Here is a 23,245-nt window from a genome sequence, read left to right as displayed (position 1 = left end):
GCGCGGAATGGCCGCCGCCGTGTAGCGGGAGCGCCGCCGCCATGGGCCGCGAGTCCAGGTGAAGGAGCCGCCCGCCCGCTCGGGGATCGCGGCGCGCTCGGGGATCGCGGCTCGCTCGGGGGTCGTGGCGCGGTGAGGTGGCCGTGAGGGGAACAAAGGGTGGCGCGGGCTCTCCCGGCCGGCGGCTGCGCTGAGGCCGCCACGCAGGGCCCGGGCCTGGAGCCGGACCTAAGGATAGGGCCGGGATTCGGGGTCGAGGGCCCCAACGCCCCGGCCGGGTCGCCGGGATTCACCGGCACTGACCCTGCGCCTCTCGGAGCACCTCCGGCCTCCGCGGGCATGTTCCAAAATGCCGTAATTAGTCAGATAGGGGGATTAACTTGGTTTAGATGTTTTTGCTTGTGCGTTTTGTATTTATGCAGGATCACGTATCTTTTGCTCTTACAGCTGATAAAAAGAGTGATTAGGGATATAACAAGCTCGATAGTAATGTGCCCCTGTGCTGCGTGTGTCTCGGGCCGAGCTTGTGCTCCAGATGATACGGAGCTGCTCACACCTATCAGGTTTTATACCGATTCCATGATTTGCAAGCACTATCGGGCATATGCCTCTGTCTCGTAGTTTAATCAGATTTTAACTCTAAAGCTGACGAGACAGTCCCCACATGCAGTCGTACTACACTGTAACAGCTCTCAGGTCCATAGTGGAGATTTACACCGAGGGACACAGATGACTTGAAAATTTACAACCATCTTAGGCTCTAATTAGTGATCTAGTGCAGAAGTGGGTACTCTCACAGATTTATCTAAATTAGCTTCGGGTGACCGGGGGCAGCAGTGGGCAGTACAGGGCACCATTAGAGCCTCCTGAACTGAAAGCCAAGCTCTGGCACTCCAGTCAGCAGGACTCCGTTGCTTGTCAGAGTATTGCTTCTCTGCTGAAGATGACAATGTTCTTCTGTTTGGGCTAAAAATGATGTTAAATGTATTAATTTTCTGTTTTAACATACAAAAAGTTTTAAAAGGGAGGAAATGGTAAGAGAGTGAATGATGAGTGGGGGCTGCATATGGTGGGGTTGGTGTGAAGAAATGTTCCTCACACTGAGGCTTCTGCACCCTGAAATAATCTTTTTTTTTGCTTTATTGCACAGTATAGAGGGAAAAAAATTAAAAACAAAAGTAGTTTTCTAAAACTAAAAGAGGAAGTATAGAACAGATCCCTTGGCATTTTTTGATGGAGATGGAAAATAAATTAAAAATGTCAATGCTGACATTCTTTGCAGTCAGTTATCCTGCTGATAGGCAGGATGTGGGTATATACTACTGTACTCTCTCCAAGTGCACATGGTACCTAAATATACCACATAACATAGACTAAATATAAATATACTGCTGTATTTAGAACTGAACTATTTTAACACTACCATAGAAGTGAAACAGTAGTTGGGGGCCTTATAGTCTTGCCTTCTATGGTTCTTCCTGCTTCTCAAACATTAATACTGGGCTTATTAGGAGAAAGGCTCTGTTGGTCCTGAGCCACAGGACTGAATTATTAAGGGAATTATTCTGGCATGGTGACTGCAAATCTGGGATTGGGGGAAGAAGAAATGGTCACAGTCAAGGTTCCTCTGTGACTTCTGCAATCAGCTGAAGAGTTTCCTAGAAAATTCCTAGCTCTCCTCTGCCCCACAGTGTGGTTGGGATAAGAGCATTAATGAGGGAAGGAAGGGAGACACCCATCTCCATCACACACCCCTCAAGCCTTGCTGACTTCTGGCAGCTTCTGTTGTGATGTTTGATGTTACAGAATTTCTATTGATGTCGGCATGGTAATTGACCACAGCTGTGTCACATCCTCAGGGGTTTATGTTTCTTTAATTCCAGTCTGACAGCTTTCCCATTGAGCAGAGGTATATTTTACTTACCTTACATGGGTAAATTTTTATTGTATAAAAAGTAATGAAGAGAGTTTTGTTTGCCTGAAAGATTTTGGGATAGCTTCAAAGAGCCTTCAGTTTTTCCTATATATAAAATGGAAATCAGTGGATTTCTGAAAAAGAAATTGTTCTTGATGTTCTGGTGTTCTAATGATGTGCTTATAATAGTACTCTAAAAGAAAACTCTGACCAAATAATCCTTCTAACTTCAGTGTCATTAAGAGTGTATATGCATATTATGTATATTATACATATAGTATGTGTATTAATCAGTTTGGCAGATGATTACAAAAGTTTAGACATTTAAAAAGTCCATGAAATTCAGATAATGTTTTTTGCTTGCTTGACCACGTGACAAACAGCCTTTAACTGCACATGGTTCTGGTGCTCACCACCTGTGACTGTGCCCTGCAGGCATTATCGGAAGCGCTCTGCATCCCGGGGCCGCTCCGGGAGCCGTTCCAGGAGTCGTTCCCCATCAGACAAGAGGAAACGTGAGGACAGGCGCTCCAGGAGCCGGGATCGGGACCGCAGACGGGAGAGGTCACGCAGCAGGGACAAGAGAAGGTCTCGCTCACGGGACAGAAAGCGTCAAAGGTATGACATCAGCTCCAGTCAAAGCATCTAAAGGTGCCTGTCCTCTGAGTATTGAAGTGCTCCCATTCCAGTTAGTTACTTTGCTGATGTCTTTGATGGATTTTACTATGCTTAAGGCTTTTTGCTTATTAAATGCTTTCTGGCTTGCTGGTGCTGGAGTTTGTAAGTTCTTAGTGGTCTTGATGATTGGTGGGTTCCTTCTACAACCTGTTCTTCAATGGAAGACTAAAATTATACGATGAGCATGTCCTAAGTAAAGACAATTCTGTTGCATGTCAGACGTTCAAGGAGTAGAGAAAGGGAACGGAGCCGAGAGAGAAGACGATCCCGGAGCCGAGAGAGGCGGCGTTCCAGGAGCAGGAGTAGAGGGAGACGGTCTCGATCCTCCAGTCCAAGCAAGAACAGGAAAACAGAAAACAGGTATTCTTGTGTTCTTGGCTTCAGAAATGTGTAAAAGCTTACTGCAGGTCATTCTCTTTTAAATATATCTTGATAAGGTTTTCAGATACAATTGCAATCAGCATATAATCAGACTGCTGTAAAATGAGTGGGTAGTCTGTAAAGGGTAACAGCAGTCTGTATACAGACTAAGTAGGATACAGTTAAGTAGTGATAACACTCTAGAAATCGTGACAAGCTGGGATCACAAAGGCTGTGGTAATAAGTGTATGTTTTGTATTAGAAATCAAAAAAAGCTTAATGATATTTAATTAGCTAATGGGAATTTTATATTTATTGTCATAAGCTAGCACAAATTTGATTTAGATGCTTTCTTTTAAATTGGAAGCAAGGATAATAAAACCTGTGATAAATGGGTTTTGTATTCAGTGCAAGTCTGCCTATTAAATTTGCATTACATGAGTAGCTTTTCCCAGGGAGAAGGGCTTTTTTCTGTCAGCCAGGACAGTGTGTTTTAGGGGTACACTCATATTTCCATGGCAAGATGCTAGATCACTTTACCCTTCTCTAGAAATTCTACAAACAGGAATTTGTTCTATCTCTTTTCTAAATGCTGACTTAATGGAAGTGTAAAATAAAGTGCACAACAACTGGAGTATCAATTGTAAGAGCTCTGAAAATGAAGTCTACAAAGAAATGAGAAAAGTAGGTGAATCGGTGGATTAGGTTAGAGTCTACATTACTGGTAGTTAAAGGAAGAGATACTGTCATGGAAAGATTGTCTGGGAAGCAGTGTGTTTTCTGAGGTGTTCAAAAACCTGTCAGGGTGATCATAGTTCTGTTTCTGTCCAGCATATATGTATCCTCCCCCTGAGAGAAGCTGTAATGTTCTAATAAACTTTGGATCTTACCTTTCAGATCAAGATCTAAAGAAAAGACAGAAGGTGTGGAGGTTTCCAAAGAAAAGAAAAAAGACAAAGATGACAAAGAGGAAGAGAAGGATAAAGATGCTACTACAAATGCTGTGGCCACTGAGGTAGAGACTTCTAACACTTGTAAATTTAAAAGATAAAGAATTTAAGCCAGGAAGTTTGTGGATGTCCAGTCTCCTATAGCTTGCTTACTCAATAGTTACATTTGTTTAAAGAAGCACAGGCTAAAGCCATTGGCCATTAATTTTCACTTTTTTGTTGGTTTTTGTCATAGAATTTTGATCAAAACAAACTAGAAGAAGAAATGAGAAAACGAAAAGAAAGAGTGGAGAAATGGAGGGAAGAACAACGCAAGAAGGCAATGGAAAACATAGGAGAGCTAAAAAAAGAAATTGAAGAGATGAAACAGGGGAAAAAATGGAGTTTAGAAGATGATGATGGTATTTAACCTCTTTGAATATAACAGAATACTTTTGTTCCTAGTAATATTTTTATTGCAATTCTTTAAAGCATCTAATTACTCCTCATAATGTGAGCCATAAAATAACAAAGCCTAAATCTGGTCATGGCGTCAAATGGTGTAAGATACATTTTTGATAAACCAGCTGGAGAGATTTGTGTGAAGAAAAATTCCATAGTATAATAAATTACAGGGCTGTAATTATTTGGGTGGACAATAATTTGACGCATTTTAGGACTTCTCTATTTCCCTGTCTTTTATCCTCATCTATTTCACTCTTACTAGATGATGAAGAAGAAACTGCAGAAGGAGAAAAAGAAGGCAATGAGGTTGAAGATGAGGAGTTAGATCCTTTAGATGCTTATATGGAAGAAGTAAAAGAAGAGGTCAAGAAGTTCAATATGAGAAGTGTGAAAGGTGGAGGTGGGAGTGAAAAGGTAAAATCACTTGTCAAAGATTTCTTGATTTTAAAAGACAAAGATGACTTTGTGTTTTAATAGCAAAGTGGTTTGGGAAAAAAATGGGGGAAAGTGCAGAAAAGCAAGAAATTAAATGCACTTAATGCATGTTTGCTTTAACTTTCATTCCCTGATGTTTTTATTAAACTGTTTATTAAGCATTATTCTGATAAAATTTCACTGAGGGAAGTGGGAAATAAAAATGCTTAGCATAATGTATCCTGAAGTACAAATATTCTATATGTTTTTTACATATAGATAATGGGTTTTGTTTTATACAATAATGGGGTTTTTTTTTTACATTTTTTTATAGAAAACTGGACCAACTGTTACCAAGGTGGTAACTGTGGTGACAACCAAAAAGGCAGCTGCTGAGTCAGAAAAGAAGAAAGGGGAACTCATGGAGAATGACCAAGATGCAATGGAGGTAATGGAGATGTTCTCTATTTCTCTTGTGAGCAGGCAAAGTGCCTGTTCTTGCTTCCTGTGGTTGTGTGTGGTGTTTGGCCTGAGCAGCTGTGAAGGGTGTGGGTATTTTGCTCCTCGAGAGGGACAGCCTTGCCTGAGTCACAGTTTTAATACCCTACAGTCCCTGGAGCTCAGCCACTTCAGGTCATGCTCTGTTCCTGCACTTCCAGTGTTAGTGGTGCTCCTTCAAAGCTGAGGTGGGGACATCTGTCAGAGCTGTGGCTGCAGTAGGACACCAGTCTGATGGCTGGCTGCTTTCTCTTAATTTCCTCTTACTGCTTCTTCTGTATGGCAGGGGTTATTTCTGAATGGGCTGCTAGTTGCTATTGGTAAAGTTGTGAAAGTGACACACAGCATGGTGATTTAATGTTTGGGAGAAACATATGAAAGAATTAGGGGAAAGAACAATTGTGACTCTAAAGTTGAGAGCAGATCTTCGGTTTCAGGTCTAATACAGAAGTACCTGCTGCTTCTGAATAGTTTCACTATAAATGAAAAAAGCCAAACACCTTCATAAGTCTTGATCCTAATGTACACAAAAACTGTGATCTCTGCAGTATTCCTCAGAAGAGGAGGAAGTTGATCTTCAGACTGCCCTGACTGGCTATCAGACCAAGCAGAGAAAGCTGCTAGAACCAGTGGATCATGGAAAGATAGAATATGAACCTTTCAGGAAAAACTTCTATGTTGAAGTACCAGAACTAGCTAAAATGACTCAAGAAGGTAAAGACAAATACAACTAGAACATCTTGGGTACTATTGAAGAGAAGAACGGTGGATTTCAGTGTGCTAAGGAACAGCAAATGCTTTGGAATATAAAAAGCATTTGGAGCAACCTGATATAGAAAAGTGTTAAATCAGGTGCATCCCTACTGTTGATAACTTACTATAATTATATATGAGGCTTTGATTGGAACATTAACCCAAGTCCTTTCAACTTCTGTGTTTATGTGTAACAAACATCTGTTTTTCTGGGAGTGATAAAATTAGTATTTCATGTTAAGAGACAAAGCAAGAGTTTTTTTAATCAGGGTAGTAGAGAAGTGTCAAGTTTGACTCTGTTAAAAGGTAAACTCTGTTTCAGAGGTAAATGTGTACAGGCTGGAGCTGGAGGGAATTACAGTCAAGGGAAAAGGCTGCCCCAAACCAATAAAAACCTGGGTACAATGTGGTATTTCCATGAAGATTCTCACTGCCCTCAAAAAGTAAGCAAGCACTTTATGAATTGTATCATCTTTGATTTTTCTCTCTGTGTTCTGTCCTATGTTCATGAGAAGAACCTTTTACTTTGCTGCATAATGCCACATGTCCATGTCTGTAATCATCAGAGTGTTTATCACTGTGTTGAATTATTTTTACTAACTATTCTCTGCCATTTGTATTGTGCTTTTACTGCTCATTTTGATCTGTATTTTTTGAATGGCACTGATACGAATATGTAAAAAAAAATTAGCATCATTTCCTAGATTCTGTTTTGTTTTTAAAATATTTTTTTTTCCTTCTTGAAGACATGGTTATGAAAAGCCCACCCCGATTCAAACCCAGGCTATCCCAGCAATTATGAATGGACGGGATTTGATTGGCATTGCCAAAACAGGAAGTGGCAAAACTATTGCATTTCTATTGCCAATGTTCAGACACATTATGGATCAGAGAGCATTAGAAGAAGGAGAAGGTCCCATAGGTAAAAATATTGTATTTTCAGAGTTACTGTTTAAACAAATATAACCTCAAGTATTTGCTTTAGATGGGATTTCAGTTTTTTTGCTTGGTTATGGGGAGAAGTACTCAGTAATGTCCATTGATAAGTGGCTTTTTTTTTTTTTTTTAGTTAAAGATCACCATGCTCTTTAATGTTGTTTTGTGTTCATTTTGCTACCTCATGTTGTTTTCAGAGCTCTCCCATGTCCACGTATCTGGGAGACCTTACTAGTGATTTTTACACTTGGACCAGATTTCCACTCCTTCCTCATAATGTCTCAGTTACCTTTTTCTTGAAATTACATTCTTAAAAATAGGAAGTAAATTGCTGTAAACATCATTACAAAAGGTTAATATATATTGTGGAAATTACATCTCTTATATTGCAATGTATGATGAAAATGTTTTGCTTTTCAGCTGTCATTATGACACCTACGCGTGAGTTGGCTTTGCAGATTACCAAGGAGTGCAAGAAATTCTCAAAGACACTTGGGCTTCGAGTTGTCTGTGTTTATGGAGGAACAGGAATCAGTGAACAGGTATGGAAAACACATGGCTGCCTTATCAAAGAATGCTTGGGCTTTATTAATGTTTCTCATGTAGCAAAATTAGTTGCCTTTTCTTTTCCATTAACCCAGTACATTTGCAGTCTTTGTTATGGATTTTCTCTTTGGGAATCATAGTATTGCAAAAAGCTTTGCCTTAAACAATAATGATCCTGGAAAGTCTCAGACACGATCCTTAAAAATTTCAGACTGTTTCTCTTTATGTATGTACTGAGCATTAAATTAAAACTGAATTATAATAGTTTTATTATAGTGGGTTATAATAGTTTTAAAGTTACTAATAAGCTATATTTTTCTGAGAGTTCCTCTTAAGAAAATCCAGAAAATGATAACATTGGTTTATTGCATTATCAAATAGCACATCTTGAAGTAACTTAGGAATTAATTTCAAGGCTTTCCATACCTCAACCCCACTCATTTATGGAAACAACAGGAGTAACCATCTGTGTGTCTACTATCACTTGTTCCTGATGTAACATGTAACACTGACATTTCTTAACAGGCTCTTAACTGTAATGAAGTCATATCCTCATTAAAGCTACTTCACATGGTGGTAACTCAGACTGTCAGGGGATACTCTTTTTGGAAGCAAAGTTTTCCAAAGACGAAGAAATTGCTAATTAAAATCTTTACATAATTCACACTGTTAGCTGTATTACAGTGTAGGTGGTTTTCTTTTTTGCAAGGTGATATATGTTTAAAAACCCTGAAAGAAATCACAAAGCAGGAACTAACAGATTGTTTACTGTGTTTTGAAATCAGATAGCTGAACTCAAAAGAGGTGCTGAAATTATTGTTTGCACACCTGGACGTATGATTGACATGTTAGCAGCTAACAATGGTGAGTAGAAAACCTTTTCCTTTGGAGAACTTTTTTACATTTGTTGTGTAATTCTAACAAATTCAAAAGATCATGTATTTTGATAAATGGTCTTATGGAATTTTCTTATATCTCTTCAGGCTGCACTATATAGCTGTTAGAATATATAGTACTAATAATATGTTTAAGCATATATTGATTTGACTATTTTTGGGAGAACAGGAAATACTACATTCTTGAAGAGTTTTGAGAATGTTAATCATTGCTAAACTTGAAATGTGCTGGTCCAAATTTTTTAACTTGGAGTCATTTAGATAAAGGTTATGTAGCAGTTGCTTATTTTGTCTGCCCATTGACCTGTTATCTGTGTTAGGGTAGCTCAGCAGTTCCCTGCTTTACAAGAGCATCTGACTGCATTTATCTGTTGGCTTTTAAAAACAGACAAAGAAGCCCTCCCTTAATACCTGCTCAGAAATAAAAGAAGTGACCTTTTATCAAATATTCAGATTGATTAAACTGAGCCACTGCAGCTTTAAGAGGTTTTGTCCTAGTGTAACCATTGCATGCTTGTTAGATAAAGTTTTATTATTAAATTATTCCACATCAAAACCTCTACTAAACTGTTGACATTATTTAACTTCTGTGAAAAAAGTACCTTCAAGACATATAGAACTGGGCTTCCAAGACTTAAATCGTCAAAGGTAGGTACATTAATGCTGTTCCCAAGTAATTTTACAAAGTTATTATTTGGGGATGAAAGTGTTAAGGTGTTAAATAGATACGTAGATATAAGGAATACTTGTTTTGTTCCTTAAGTATGAATTCCGTATCTTAAAAAATGCAGTGCATAATGTCTTAACTAATTTGAGAGTTCAGCTACAATTTGCTGAAGCTGAGAGGACCAAGTTCTTCTGTAGTTTCATAGGCACAAATCTGAGTGATAGTTGTAGAAAATAGGACAAATCTGTTCGAATCAGAGAGCATTTGGCAGTGTCACTCCACAGTTGTGTGAAACTGAATGCTTCTATATTGTTTGAGAGTATGGTTCTAAAATCTTGAGTTAAATCCTTCTCATGAAAGGGAATCTCTTCACAGTTTGGGAAGGGTGCTAGTTAGCCTGTCCATAATAAGTTCAAAATGTTCACAGAAACACAACTTATTTTATTTCAACCTGTCCCAGAGTTTGGGGTGGTTCTTGATTTTAAATTCAGTAGTATTGCTGGGTAGGTTTTAATCTTCATATAGTCATTTTGAAAAGACTGCTTATTCTGTTTTATGCCTATTATTAGCAGTGATCTAGAACTAGTATAGTTACCCTCAGTAGTTATTCTTAGTTCCAAGGAAGCATTACAGATTGTGTATAAAGGAATTTCCTGAGGCTGCAGCAGTTAGCACTGGGCTTTGCCTTCCACACATGCGCTGTAATCTCTAATATGTTCTTTTCTAGGTGCCGCTGTCAGATACTGGCTGATGTGGCTCCTTGCTTCAGCTCAGTCTTAGTTTTATGATGTGTTTTGGCGAGGGCAGTTTTCTGAATTTTACAGGTTCTTCTGGCCCTATGATGGTATGCAAGAGAAGAGTTTGGCAAACTAAAAGGGCCTTGTGCATACTTACACATTTCCCAGAATGTATGTGTGATTAAAGTGTGAACATTAAAATTCACTTTTAGTGAATTTTTTTTTAAATTAATTAATGTTTTTGTTAGCTGATAGTGAGACTATATAACATTATAAAAAAATATTCCTAAGGGAAACTAGATTTCCATTTGATTTTGTTTCCCATGTGTTTTTTCCTCTCCTTTCATAGGTCGGGTGACAAACCTCCGTCGAGTCACTTACGTTGTACTTGATGAAGCTGACAGGATGTTTGACATGGGGTTTGAGCCTCAGGTAATTCGTGACATGAGGGACAGTGCCAAAAGATGCTGTTTCTCACATCAAGGATTTTGTAACACTACGTTATTGCTACACTGTCTGTGGGTGTTCAAAAGGATGTGCTGCATATGGGCGGCAGTTTAAGCTGACTCTATTACTCTCATATCTATTACCACATTATTATAGCATCACATTATCCTCATATCTAGTGGAAAGTATCTGTGCCCTTGGCAAGGGATTGGAACTGGATGATCTTTAAGCTCCCTTCCAACCCAAGCCATTCTGTGATTCTATGTTTTGCTTTCAACAAATTCCTGTATGGCTTAGATTTTTCCCTAATACACAGGGTGTTTTACATACTCATTTTGAGTACTTGTGGCCATATTGTATCCTGGTGTACTTCCTTGATACAGGTGTTGTGTTAGTAGTTATAGTCTGTTTATAAAGTGTTTATCTCTTGGCAAGAGATAAAAACAAAATGTTGGAAATGCTGCTGAATAATTACTTGATGAGAGCTTTGGACATCCAGGGCTTTTTCAGTTGTCATGGGCTATACTGTTCTCCAAAACTAGGAAAATTCCTTTTATTTGTTTCTTGAACTGTAGGGTTTCTGCTGCATTTCCTAGGAATTTTGCTGAGCTGCTGCCGGATTGCATATTGCCATGCAACCTCCTTCTGAATCCAGCAAGTTTTGCCTGTCTTCCAATGCCAGCAGCTTGGTGCCAAGAGGAAATCTGTAAAGAATGTTTTGTAGTGTGTGAGGTGCAGATACCACTTGACTTTAAAGACGACAGCTTTGAATGCGTGTGAAATTGAGTTACAGCACTTGGATGTTAACAGGAAATGTTCTCTCACCACAGGTTATGCGCATTGTAGACAACGTCAGGCCTGACCGTCAGACTGTCATGTTCTCTGCTACTTTTCCCAGAGCTATGGAGGCCCTGGCTCGCAGGATCCTCAGTAAACCTATAGAGGTGCAGGTTGGAGGCAGAAGCGTTGTCTGTTCTGATGTGGAGCAACACGTGGTGAGTATGATACATCTGCCTCACTGATCTTCTCATTTGCTCACAGAAGATTGTTCCCTGCAATGTTGAATATAAACCAATATACCCATAGAGCTTTTCTTTTTAGAAGTTTAGTGGCCTTATTAAAAATTAACTTAGAACAAATCAACACCCTAGTCTGCAAATGGGTGTGATTTTTAAAGTTGGTCTGTAATTCTAAGCTCAACAACTCTTTTACCACTAGCTGTGGGAACAGCCTGAAAAAGCCATCTCTTGTTTCTGATTTTTACTTCTGTATGCTCCAGATTTGTTTAATGACTCAAGATACAAATTATATTCTTTCTGCTTGGCTTTTGTATGTCTTTTTCCAGATTGTCATAGAAGAGGAAAACAAGTTTCTGAAGTTACTGGAGCTACTGGGACATTATCAGGAGAAAGGATCCGTTATCATATTTGTAGATAAGCAAGAACACGCTGATGGGCTATTGAAAGATTTAATGAGGGCCTCTTATCCTTGCTTGTCTCTTCATGGAGGTAATCTTCAAATTTAAGGATTTATATTAACTATATAATAGCTAATAGCTAGGGTGTTGGTATCCAGTATCACAGTTCCTGTATAATACCAATTATTACTTCTTCATAAGCAGGTTTTGCTTTGTAATTGGGGAGGATAGTTGTCTCTTAATTTGAAATAGACATGATAATTTTGTGTAATTACTCCTCATTGTTCTCTGTGAGATGTCATCAGATGCCAGATCCTGTGTCTATGCAAGAGGGCTGTTACTGAGAGTTAACACCTCTCATTATTGTAGTGAGTGCCATTGGGAGAGTATCACATGATATTTTTATTTGAGATTCCACAGAAGCAGCAGTTGTCACTTTACTTGTCTTCTGTCAAGTAGTACAGAATGTAAGTAGCAAGAGGAGAAAAATCTCCTTACAATGCTGTCCCATCCCAGTGTATTTTAAAACTTACAGTATTTTTTAGAGCATTTCATGTAAAACCAGTAACTACGAATCAGTGTTCTGGAGGAATGCAGCAGTGGAAGAGGGAAAAATATTCTTGTTCTTCTGAGATTTCTGTTTCCTTTAGAGAACAGACAAAGCCTCCAGATGAGGTCTCAGCTGAAGTACAAAATATAAAATAATATTAAAAAACGTTTTGAGGGTCTTGGTATGGGGAAATAATCTTTTGATAGTTGAAAACCTAAAAGTTATTCTAAATAATAGAGGTTATTTTGGCTAGTGTATTTTGCCTTCAAAACTGTGAAAGTATTGAAGTTCATTTGTTTATGGTTTTGGTTGTTTGAAGTTGGAGGGTGTTTTGACCTGTGTACAAATTCTCGTGACTTAAAGCAGAACTTTTATAATTAACTAATTTGTCTTGCAGGTATTGATCAGTATGACAGGGACAGCATCATTAATGACTTCAAGAATGGAACCTGCAAACTTCTGGTGGCCACGTCTGTAGCAGCGAGGGGCTTGGATGTGAAGCAGCTGATGCTGGTGGTCAATTACAGCTGTCCCAACCATTATGAGGACTATGTGCACCGAGCAGGCCGCACTGGGCGAGCTGGCAATAAAGTATGTACACTCAGTTACCTGGTTTTGTTAGTGCTGGCATTTTTCCCTTTATTGTTTGATGAAGTTGCTCCAAGGGATGGCAACAGAGGTTGTAGTTTGTGTTGTTGGTGGGAAGAGTGAATTTGGCTCTTATGTGTTCTTCAGAATGTTCTAAATCCCACTTGTGTGAAATTTGGGGTGTTTTTCAGTGTTGGACATGTGCCCTACTAAATTGATAAGATTTTAATTCTTCAAACTTTTACCCATGACAACATTAGTTGGAAGGAGAGATTTCAGTGTTTAGTATCTGTGGATGGCTACCTCTGTATCAGCTTCCTGGGAAATCACATTATTCATTCTACATTTGCGCTAAAAAAGAGTTATTGCATGACTGCTGTGATTACTTTCATTGACCAGAAATCAGCATCTGTGCAGGGGTGCTTCAATAAATTTAGAGACAGAGTCTTTAGAGCTTTTTCCTGATTGTCTCTTAAATAAATTTTGACCAGGGATATGCATATACATTCATTACTGAGGATCAGGCACGTTATGCTGGTGATATCATTAAGGCTTTGGAATTGTCTGGGAATCCAATTCCTACTGATTTGGAGAAGCTCTGGGCTGACTTCAAGGACCAACAGAAGGCTGTAAGTAATTCTTTCTTCAGTAGGGGGGTTTGTCTAGGTTTAATGCCTGTGTATGCATGCGTGTCCAGTTGTCCAGTGTACACACATGGGTCACCTCTCCGGGAACAAGTGTGTGCTTGGCTAAGTGTGTCAATGGCCTCAAGATTGGGATCTTGAATTTCATTTAAAGAGCTGTTCTTGAGAATTTAAGTACTGTCACCTGGTATGTAATAAATACCTATGGCATGAGGGACACTTTGGCTTTTAACAAAATTTGCATACGAGATAATGAAGCCTTTTTAAAGAATTTGTATGATTATTTCTAGAGCTCATCATCAGAGGATCTCGCTCATGCTGAGAAGAGTGACTTTGGAGTTTTTCTGATTAAAAAAATGAAGGGTTTTTTTTTTCATTTGAAGAGCATTTAAAATGTATACTTACAGACAATCCCAGTAGGGTACTGTCTCTGCTGAATTAACACGGGGGTTTTTTTTTTATTACATTTCATTGTGAAATGCAGCTTTTTAAATTTGAGGCGCATTATGAATGTGCTAGGATTTGCTTTTTAAAGAACTTCAAAATTATTTGTATGATCTTACAGTTATTTTACGACTATCAGAACTAGGATTTGAAACTCCTAAGTATGGTAATACTTGGTTTTTTTTCAGGAGGGAAAATTGATTAAAAAAAGCAGTGGATTCTCCGGCAAAGGTTTTAAATTTGATGAAACAGAACAGGCTTTGGCTAATGAAAGAAAGAAGCTACAAAAAGCAGCTCTTGGCTTGCAAGATTCAGATGATGAAGATACAGCTGTTGATGTAAGCACTTGGGAATAGGATTTTAAGTTGCTTATGGATTTTCTTGATACATTTGATTTTCTTCCCCAGTAGGTTCCATGATATCTTGCAGAGTGTATGGATGTCTGTTATTCTGTGACCTTTGTTACTGACTGAATGTATTGTTCACATATAGAGATACAGCTATGAAGATCAAGATCTAGGAAGATCTTCAGTGTCTCTTTTTGATTTACTGGTATTTTACACTTAATAGGTGTAGTTACATAAAAGTCACATCAATTATTTGGGATATTTATCTTGCGTAAATGAAAACTATGGTCCTCAATTGCGAACATATTTTATTTGAAGTGCTTTAAAGACATAGTAACATTTTCTATTTCTAAATCTTACTAGATTCTTTTCTTAATGTTGGATAGATTCCTTTTTGTGACCTTGCAAGTAAACAAAAAAAAAGTCTGTTCAGACTTTTTCCTGATTAGATCATCCTTTTGTTGAGCTGTTGTTTTGGACAGGCTTCTGCCATTTATACAAGAATAATTTCTTTAAGGACATGTGAACTAAATGCCCCTTAGTGTTTCTTTCTTTATGATGAAAAGATTATGTAGTGGTAAATGCAGTGATCATATAATTGTTATTTTCTTTAGATTGATGAACAAATTGAAAGCATGTTCAATTCAAAGAAAAGAGTAAAAGACATGGCAGCGCCAGGAACATCAAATGCTCCTACACCATCAGCTGGGAATGCAGAAAAATTGGAAATTGCTAAAAGATTGGCCTTGAGAATCAATGCTCAGAAGAATCTTGGAGCAGAGGCACAAGTCATGGTTCCCTTCCACTTTAAGGTCAGGCTCTTTACAGACCAATTTTATTCTTTTTTCATAGAGGTTGTTCAGTTCTTTGTTCTGTGGCTGCCATTTCATGTTCAGTAACATACTGCATTGTTTATCTCATTTAGGCTGGGCTAACTCACTTACATAGTATTTGTGAGTGAGCTGATATGTTTATAAGACTTATTACATAACTGTAAATGCTTTGTCTGCCCTGGCAAAGAGTTAATTCATTACTGATAACATTACACAATTAGTTTTGTCAGCTTTGGCAGAGTTGCAGAACATTTTTCTCTGCTGAAGCATGAGGTGTACATGTGATGTACAATGTGTTTAGACTGAGCTTAATTGTTCTGGGATATCCAAAGATATTTTAGGCTGAAAATACAAAAGATGACAAAGATCTTTTCTTTGCAGGTGTGAAGGGAGTTGTTGAGAGGAAGGAAGGGGGAAGGAGTCTGGAGAATGTATTTGTTATGTAGATAATCACATTACATAGAGAGCTTTAATGAAACTCTCACTGGTTTATATAGGACTTTTTTTGGCTACCTTGTTCTCAGTATAGACCTTTGCTTTTACAGGATGTGATGCAGCAGGCTACAAATGCTATCCTGAGAGGAGGCACAATTCAAGCTCCTACCGTGTCTGCCAAGACCATTGCAGAGCAACTGGCTGAAAAAATCAATGCCAAGCTCAATTATGTACCCATAGAGAAGCAGGAGGAAGAGAAACAGGATGGAGGACAGAATGAATCCTTCAAGAGATATGAAGAAGAGTTAGAGATCAATGACTTCCCACAGGCAAGTAACCATTTTGCTATAATCAAGTTTAAAGTACTGTTATTTAACAAAACCTCTCTTCATACTTACACCAATAAAATATTATGTCTCTATTTCTGATCTTACCTAATTGAAATTACTATGTCAACTGTGATTACTTCTCAGGTTATAAAAATGCTATGCTTTGGACTTACTCCAGAGAGCATCAGAAAAACAAGTATTTGTTATCAGACAAAAACCTCTTCATCCTCTGCCCACTTATCTAATATCCAGATCTCTGACACTGTCTGGTGTCTTTTGGAAAGGCTTTACTGCCATGCCTGCTCTTTGCCCTTTTTTTAGTACCTTAGTATTTCTGCAGTTCAGAATATTGCTGCTCTGATCTACATCATCTAGTATTTTGAGGATTTATATTTCACAGTATCAAATACAAATTCCCTATATTTATCTTTGAGGTTCTGCCCACACTGGCAGAACTAATGGATTGCCATTTTGTGTGGTGCCTTTCTCCTTGTTGATCCTTTCATATCCTTCACCTTGCAGACTGCCAGATGGAAAGTTACCTCCAAGGAAGCACTGCAGAGAATCAGTGAATATTCTGAAGCTGCCATTACAATCAGGGGAACTTACTTCCCTCCAGGCAAAGAACCCAAGGAAGGAGAACGAAAGATTTATTTGGCTATAGAAAGTATGTATTCTTTTTATAAATGTTTCTCTTAAAGCTATGAGTCTAGTTTTGTAAATAGATATGGAATTTCTGTAGTCAGTGTTTGGACACTTGACTTAAAGACTCACTTCAGTTACTTTGCAATTGTTTATCTTTATACACTTATCAAATGATCCATGGGAATCACAGAGAGGCTTCTCCTCCCTTGCCACTGAACAACACCTAACATATGAAGTTAGTTTGGAGAAGAACAGAGGAAAAAGAATCAGCACAAAGAGATCTGTGCCAGTGTGAAATAAGGAAGGAAATAGAATTCTGTTTAAGCTGTTAAAGGTGTAAGAAATTGCATCAACTACTACAACAAAAACTTGGCAAGTGTCATAATGGTTGAGTTTTTCTCAAGAAGCCTCTAATCCTACATATTTCTGAACAGTATCATTTATGACTGGAATACCTTCCTTAAAAGAGAATACAGTCAAGCTTTGGCATTCTATGCAATAGAGTGTTCTTCACCAAATAGCTGAGGATATTCAGCAAATTTTACTCTGCTTCTGAAAGTGGACAGGCTGTAGGCTTCATATACAGAAAGTGTTTAAGATTAAAATGCATATTTTTATCTTCAGGTGCCAATGAACTGGCTGTACAGAAAGCAAAGGCAGAAATCACACGACTTATAAAAGAGGAGCTCATCAGATTGGTGAGTGCAATATCCAGAATGCAGGGGTAAAGTGCCTTAATGTGTGCTTTATGAGATTGACTTCTGCAAATGTTGATGCTCTGGCATAAGGTTTTATTAATATCAGGGACTGGGACCTATAGATCTCAAAACCACTGTTTTATTGAACAGCCTAAAAATCCATGACACTGGTTAATCAGCCAGAACACGGCTGCTATCAGCCAGCAGATGGAGATAACACATTAACAGAGGTTTTTTGAATGAAGACCTCTCAATGAGTTGGGTCCCAGTAAATTTCCTAATTTCAACACAATCAGGCAGGGGAGAGGAGAATTATCCCCCTCATTTTGATATTTTATATGTGTTGATAAATTTAGTTTGCTGTAGCTTTACATCATACCCAGCTAATAACCTAGTGGGACTTTATTGCAATTCATTTATCCATCTTCACTTTTAACTGTGATTATCTTCTTTATTTGCAGCAAAATTCTTACCAACCTACCAACAAAGGAAGATACAAAGTTCTATGAGCATTTGGAGTTATCTGTCTGCTAGCAGCTGGTGCGTGAAACTTTGTGGCTTCTGTTGTTTTTGCTGTTTACATTGCTTATTGTAAATTAAGAAATTTTTTTATTTCGTCTTGCGGACATTTTTTTAACAGAAAATTGATACTTGCTGAAGCATCTTAATTCTCTCCACTGAAGTTATAAGTCTTAAAGCAGATCAGTTTGGGCAGAACATGATTTAATTTAAAAGTGCAGTTTATATACTTTTCATCATAAAGAATATGAAATAAACAGATTTTAATTTTTTTGACAGACAGTGTACTGTTAAATAAACTAAAGTTTTGTTGGGAAAATGAAAGTTGGGATTTATGTTGGAAATTGTTAGAATGTACCTGCTTCTTATTGTTGAAATGGTTCACACATCAGTTTATACTGGAAAAATTATAAAACACCAAAATAAAGTCAGGATTTTTCTCCTGATCCATAGCATCTCTCTGGCTGGTTCCACACACATTCATTCTCTGAACAAATGTCCCCCTAAGGTCAGAGAGTCTTGCATCAGAGTAGAGAATTTTATCCAAAAATACTTGAGGTCTTGTTTTAAGATTTTATCCTTCTCATGTCCAAATTTTTCTTTATCATCCAGGTAATAGATAACTCTTAGAGGTTGTTGTAAAGTGAAATGTTTTGTAGTATGACAGTAGTTTTCCTGTTTTTTTCTAAATATCAGAATTTTAGGATTTGATTTTTTTTCCTCATTTGGTGACATAAGAATGAAAGTCTGTTTTAGTTTAAAAAGGAATTGTCAGGAAAAAAAAGGAGAAACCTCTTTTGTAATGAAATACAACATTGTCACTCTTTTATAATGTTCTTATATATACGTTTAATGTGATTGTTCCCCCAGGATCGTCATCTTTATTACTGTTAGGACATGGCTTTAAGTAAAAATGTATAGTGGTATTTATGAATGAATTCCACAAATACTATCATTGCAGTCAATAAGCTACTGGGACAGGCAAGACTGATGTTTTTGAGGTCTCATCCCCATAACCAGTAGGATTCATGGACTCTACTCCTAAACATTTAACTCGTCTGCTCGTCTGGAGCTGAAGCAGTAGCAATTTGAATTGTCTCGTTCTATCAGCTGCAAGACTTTCAAGATGATGACTTTGAAAAGGACTTTCTTAGAAAGCTTTTCTTACCTGACACATTGAGAAGAAATGTGTCATTTTAAACCAGCTCTGCAACCAGCTTTAACCCTGGTGAAGACAAATCATACAATCAGCATCATGGCTGTATAAATTCGCAACTTTTATTTCCAAACTTCAGGTAATTTAAGTGACTCTTTGTGTTTGCATTACCACTGTCTGTTACCGTGTCACTGTACCTTATTTGCAGTACAGGGAAGAAGGAAAGGAATGACTATACCAGCTTAACAGTCTACTTTTAGGATAAGAGCACTCCTAATGTAGTACTTGCCAGTATTAGTACATAAGAGTAGAGCAGGGAGAAGCAGCACACAAAGTAACACTTCTCAAAACTTAAAACAGAAATCCCGAACTAAAGCTCTGTGATTACATTTAAATACATCAGTTTTCATTCCCTTAAGAACTGGGGTTTGATGTCTTTCCTAAAAATTCTTTGTTGAATTGTCTAACTTTTGGACAGTGTCACTTCCCAGAAGAATGACACATTTTGTATATTTAATGAAGAGCGCTGTGGAGTTTGGACAGCCTGACAATTTCTTTAAAAATCTTGGTTCAAAATGTTCATACATTGGTATCTCCTATAAAACGCATGATGGAGACATGTTTATTGGATTTCAGAGATGCAAAAATGTATAATCTTTAACTTCCTGGGGGTTTTAAATGCAATGTCAATATTCTTATGTTTTTTTTAATTCCAGCAAAAATAAAAGCAATTTCAATGTATGTTTTTCAGAAACTGTCTTTCTGAATAGCTCCTCTGTTTTCTGCATTGCTTTTTTTTTTCTGCACTGCTTCTGTGTTTTTTCCTATGACAGTTAACCTCACAGTGTTTGGAGAAGGGTGATGAGAAGAGCAGCTTGTATGTTTTGTTTTTGTGCTGGAAATGCAATGCAACACAGCCCATACTCAGTTAAGAAAGTCACTGTGAGGGTGTTTGGATATGTGAAAACAGGAGAAAAATGCAAAAAATCCAGGGAAAAGAAGCTCTCAAGTTAACAAATACACAGGAAAATAGTGGAAACAAGATGAGAATAAAAGTTTGGAGAAGATACAATTAATAATGAAAACCACTATATGTAGATCTTCACAAGTGTGTCCATGGATATAGACAAGATCTTTATAGATATCACAATTTGGCTGTTTTCCAGGGAATCTACTCTGGTCAGATTCATATTGCCAGTTGTGGGAAAACACAGGGATGGTGTGGTTTTGTTTTGGTTTGTTTTTAAAATACCTATAAGCAGAGCTTGTTCTGTTACCTGCCCAGGTGATAATGCTACCAGCTTTCAAGGCTGCCTTTATGCTCTCAGTACTTGAGTGAACAGTGATGTTTTGGGTAGATAAGTGATAAAAGTACTTAGCACTGGATCATGAATGAGTTTTTTCTTGCATTTTACATAATGTGGTGGTGTCATCGTGCAGCAGGCCCACACCAGGGAGGGGAGGCAGAACAAGACCCCTGCTCCCAGCCCAGCTCCCTCATTCTTCATGCCTCCCAGCCACCAACTTTATGAAGGATTAAAGCCCTAGCTAGGAAAACAGGAGACACTAAATACAGTATTTTGTGTGGGGGAAAAAATTCACAGCAAGATAAAAAAATGTGTGCTATCACAATTCAGAATGTTATACTCCCTGAACTATATGCTACATGCTTGCCACCTTTTGTGTGCCACCTTTTGTGTAAGCAGGCAGCTTAAGGCCTATTTTACATGCTGAATTTATGGTATAAGCATAAACCCAGACAATGAGTGTAGATCACAGCCAGCATGTTCTGTAGCTATTCCTGTGCTGGCTCCTTGAGATTTTACTTGCACAATTAAAGTACTGCAATTTATTTTATGTGCATGTGGCTGGTAATTAAATAAAATATTCAGAAGTACCATCTGTAGGGGCTTTTCATACTTGAGTCTTCGAAGCGGAAAAAAAAGATAAAAATTTGTTAAGCAAAGTTTTCCTGAAATTCTGTAATTGTGGCAGCCAAGTATAAAACACACACCAAAGGATGGATTTGGGATCTTCCTAAAACAAAAAAAAGAACCCTGGAATTTCAAGGAGTGAGAGAATACTTTGGTATTTCAGTCCTTCAGGCATGTTTACAGTTCTAAGAAATGGTGGTTACTTCAGCCACAATAGTGGCAGGGTTACAGGCAGGTACCTGTGGCTGTGAGGATGGAGCCTGTGGAGCTGGTCTGGATTAGTTTTTAGCTTCCTGTCATGGTCATGATGCTGCTGATGGTGTGCTGCTGAACACCTCATTCACACGGGCCTGGCTTCGCCTGTTTGCTGGTGAGGTGGTTCTCAGGGTGAGCATCAGTGGCAGGGAGCTACTGAGGGTTGTCACTGAGCATTAGCACTGGGCCCTGTGTGCGTGCTCTGGCCTCCTCACATGATGCTCCAGGAATGCACTTCAATTATTTTCCTTGACCCAGATCTCTTCCAAATATGGTCTCAGCTTTAACAAGTTTGTGTTCTTAGAGCCTGGGCGTTTGCAGAACAAATTCTGGCTTCCAGCTAACTGTGGCTGGCTGTATGGGGGAGTGAAGGCAGAGAGCAACCTAAAAATGCAAAAATAAAAGGGGCACAGCTGGACTCAAAGTTGTCCCAAAATGTACATTTTGTACAATGTTTATACAATGCTAGGCAGGAAGATTTGTTTTCATAATTTTAGCTACAGTGGAAACAATTGTTTTTAAATAAATGACCATTAGTCTGAGTGATTGCCACCCAAACATTGCTTCTCTGAGACTTTTCATCTGAAACAGATTTAAATATTTTTCTTTAGTCAAACTAAGAGATATGATTGTTAAACTGACCAGCATAAGCAGAGGTAAATTAATTAACATCTCACATCTAAGTTGTCCTAGTGAGCTAAGAAATAATTAATAACCTACTGCAGAGTGAGTGTATGATTAAGTTACATTATACTTTGGCCATTCTAAGTATGAAGTTCATCATCACAAACATTTCTCAAAATAATAAATACCACATAGCAACTCTTCTGAAATGAATGGCCAAACAAGTAAAATGTTACACTCAGAGTTAAGATTAAGGATTTTCATTAAAACCTGTATTTCCTCTGCCTGTGCATGTTAGCAAGGAAGTGAATTTGTAGAAATTATCAGCTCAAATAATTCACAGTTAAATTGACAGGAGGTGGTGGCAGTCTCCATACTGAATTCTCCCTGTTTGCTCAGCATGCTGTGGAGACCAGCATTGGCAGAAGAAGGAACTTGTGCCTTGCAGCCCATCCTCTCCTTGAAAATGGGGATCCTTTGGTGGGATCTCCAGTGATAGAGGAGGAGAATGGCACTTTGTGGTTTGGATGTGGGAAGGGTCAACATTCCATTGCATCACTTACCTTACTGATAATTAATCATTTTGTACTGCTAATGAGTCAGTCCTTTAGAGGAAAGAGGAGGAAGCAGATTGACAACTGGAAGAACACCCGTGGTTCAGGCCCTTGGAGCTGAGAAAAAGAAGACAGTGGCAGAGCAGTTTATCAGTGTTTGGTCCCTGTTGTTATTAGTGCAGTTTCACACTAGGACCGGGCCTTGTTGTTACTAGATGACAATTGGGAGTTGGCTCAGCTGGTGTGGTGTGCCTGGAGTTTGGTGCAGGACAGTGACACCAACCTGGCCATCACAGGGCCATGGCTAGTTCCAGGTCACACATTTAGATCTTGCTCTGCTCTGCCAGCAACAGCCTCAACAACAGCTGGGTTCCAGCTTCACAGCTCAGGATGGAGCCTCTCATTGCCTCACATTGCACTTCCACTCCTCTAGGGTGTGATGGCTTCTGTGTTCTGTTAAGACCACAATTTTTGCAGAAATCAGGAGGCTGAGCCCAGCCTGACTTCATCACCTTCCAGATTAAAATATTGAAAAATAACAGGACACCAAAAATGTATTGAATTGAACTATTTTTCGTTGGCATTTCCAACAGGCGTTTGAACAGCAGAAAGATGAGATTTGTAAATAAACTGAATCATTTGCTAAATTAAGCTAAATAAATGCTGCTTTTCCCTGCTGCTTTCTTATATTGCAAATGAGGATTCCTGCATGCATTAGGAAGAAATGGCAAGAAATATGTATTATCATCTTGGCAGGATGTTTCACAGCAATTTTCAGCCTGAAGAGCTCCAAGTATTGTAGAAATAGAGTATCTTAGTGTTGGAGTACAGCAGTCTGCTCCTCAAACAACAGCAGGAAAGTATTTTTAAAAGCAGGATTAACTATTTGTGAAAGCTGCAGATCCTTGTTTTCTGGTCCTTTTTGCTTTTATTTTCTAAAACCTCATCAGAATAATACACAATATTTTTCAGGCTTTTTTATGTGTCAGTCATTTAAGGACCAATGTGGTCATTCAGACCCCAGACCAAGGG

General features: G+C 38.3%; 1 protein-coding gene across 2 annotated transcripts; it reads left to right on the top strand.

Moving 5' to 3' along the window:
- The first annotated feature begins 41 nt into the window (after nucleotides 1-41).
- On the top strand, nucleotides 42-19,600 carry DDX46 (DEAD-box helicase 46). 2 transcript variants are annotated; one of them, XM_015642075.1, is made up of 24 exons: nucleotides 42-58; nucleotides 2,351-2,533; nucleotides 2,813-2,953; nucleotides 3,851-3,968; nucleotides 4,139-4,304; nucleotides 4,610-4,761; nucleotides 5,096-5,209; nucleotides 5,808-5,973; nucleotides 6,335-6,455; nucleotides 6,759-6,934; nucleotides 7,369-7,490; nucleotides 8,280-8,358; nucleotides 10,144-10,226; nucleotides 11,072-11,236; nucleotides 11,587-11,749; nucleotides 12,606-12,799; nucleotides 13,288-13,425; nucleotides 14,073-14,222; nucleotides 14,846-15,043; nucleotides 15,610-15,828; nucleotides 16,351-16,495; nucleotides 17,098-17,171; nucleotides 17,633-17,711; nucleotides 18,652-19,600. In XM_015642075.1, exons 1-23 carry the CDS (start codon nucleotides 42-44, stop codon nucleotides 17,678-17,680), a joined length of 3,132 nt encoding a protein of 1,043 aa, XP_015497561.1. In that variant the 3' UTR covers nucleotides 17,681-17,711; nucleotides 18,652-19,600. The 2 variants fall into 2 exon arrangements, with proteins under 2 accessions (XP_015497561.1, XP_015497559.1); XM_015642073.1 differs by having other exon boundaries at nucleotides 18,561-19,600.
- Nucleotides 19,601-23,245: the final 3,645 nt, after the last annotated feature.

Source organism: Parus major, chromosome 13 (assembly GCF_001522545.3).
Source record: "Parus major isolate Abel chromosome 13, Parus_major1.1, whole genome shotgun sequence".
Lineage (NCBI taxonomy): Eukaryota > Metazoa > Chordata > Aves > Passeriformes > Paridae > Parus > Parus major.
Note: the sequence above shows the minus strand (reverse complement) of the source record. Positions and strands in the feature narration are given on the sequence as shown.

Bases quoted from the DNA above. Each gene is read 5' to 3' on its own strand.
- DDX46 (XM_015642075.1), top strand. The intron at 2,534-2,812 runs GTATGACATCAG...GTTGCATGTCAG, and splicing joins CGGGACAGAAAGCGTCAAAG to ACGTTCAAGGAGTAGAGAAA. The intron at 7,491-8,279 runs GTATGGAAAACA...TTTTGAAATCAG, and splicing joins GAACAGGAATCAGTGAACAG to ATAGCTGAACTCAAAAGAGG.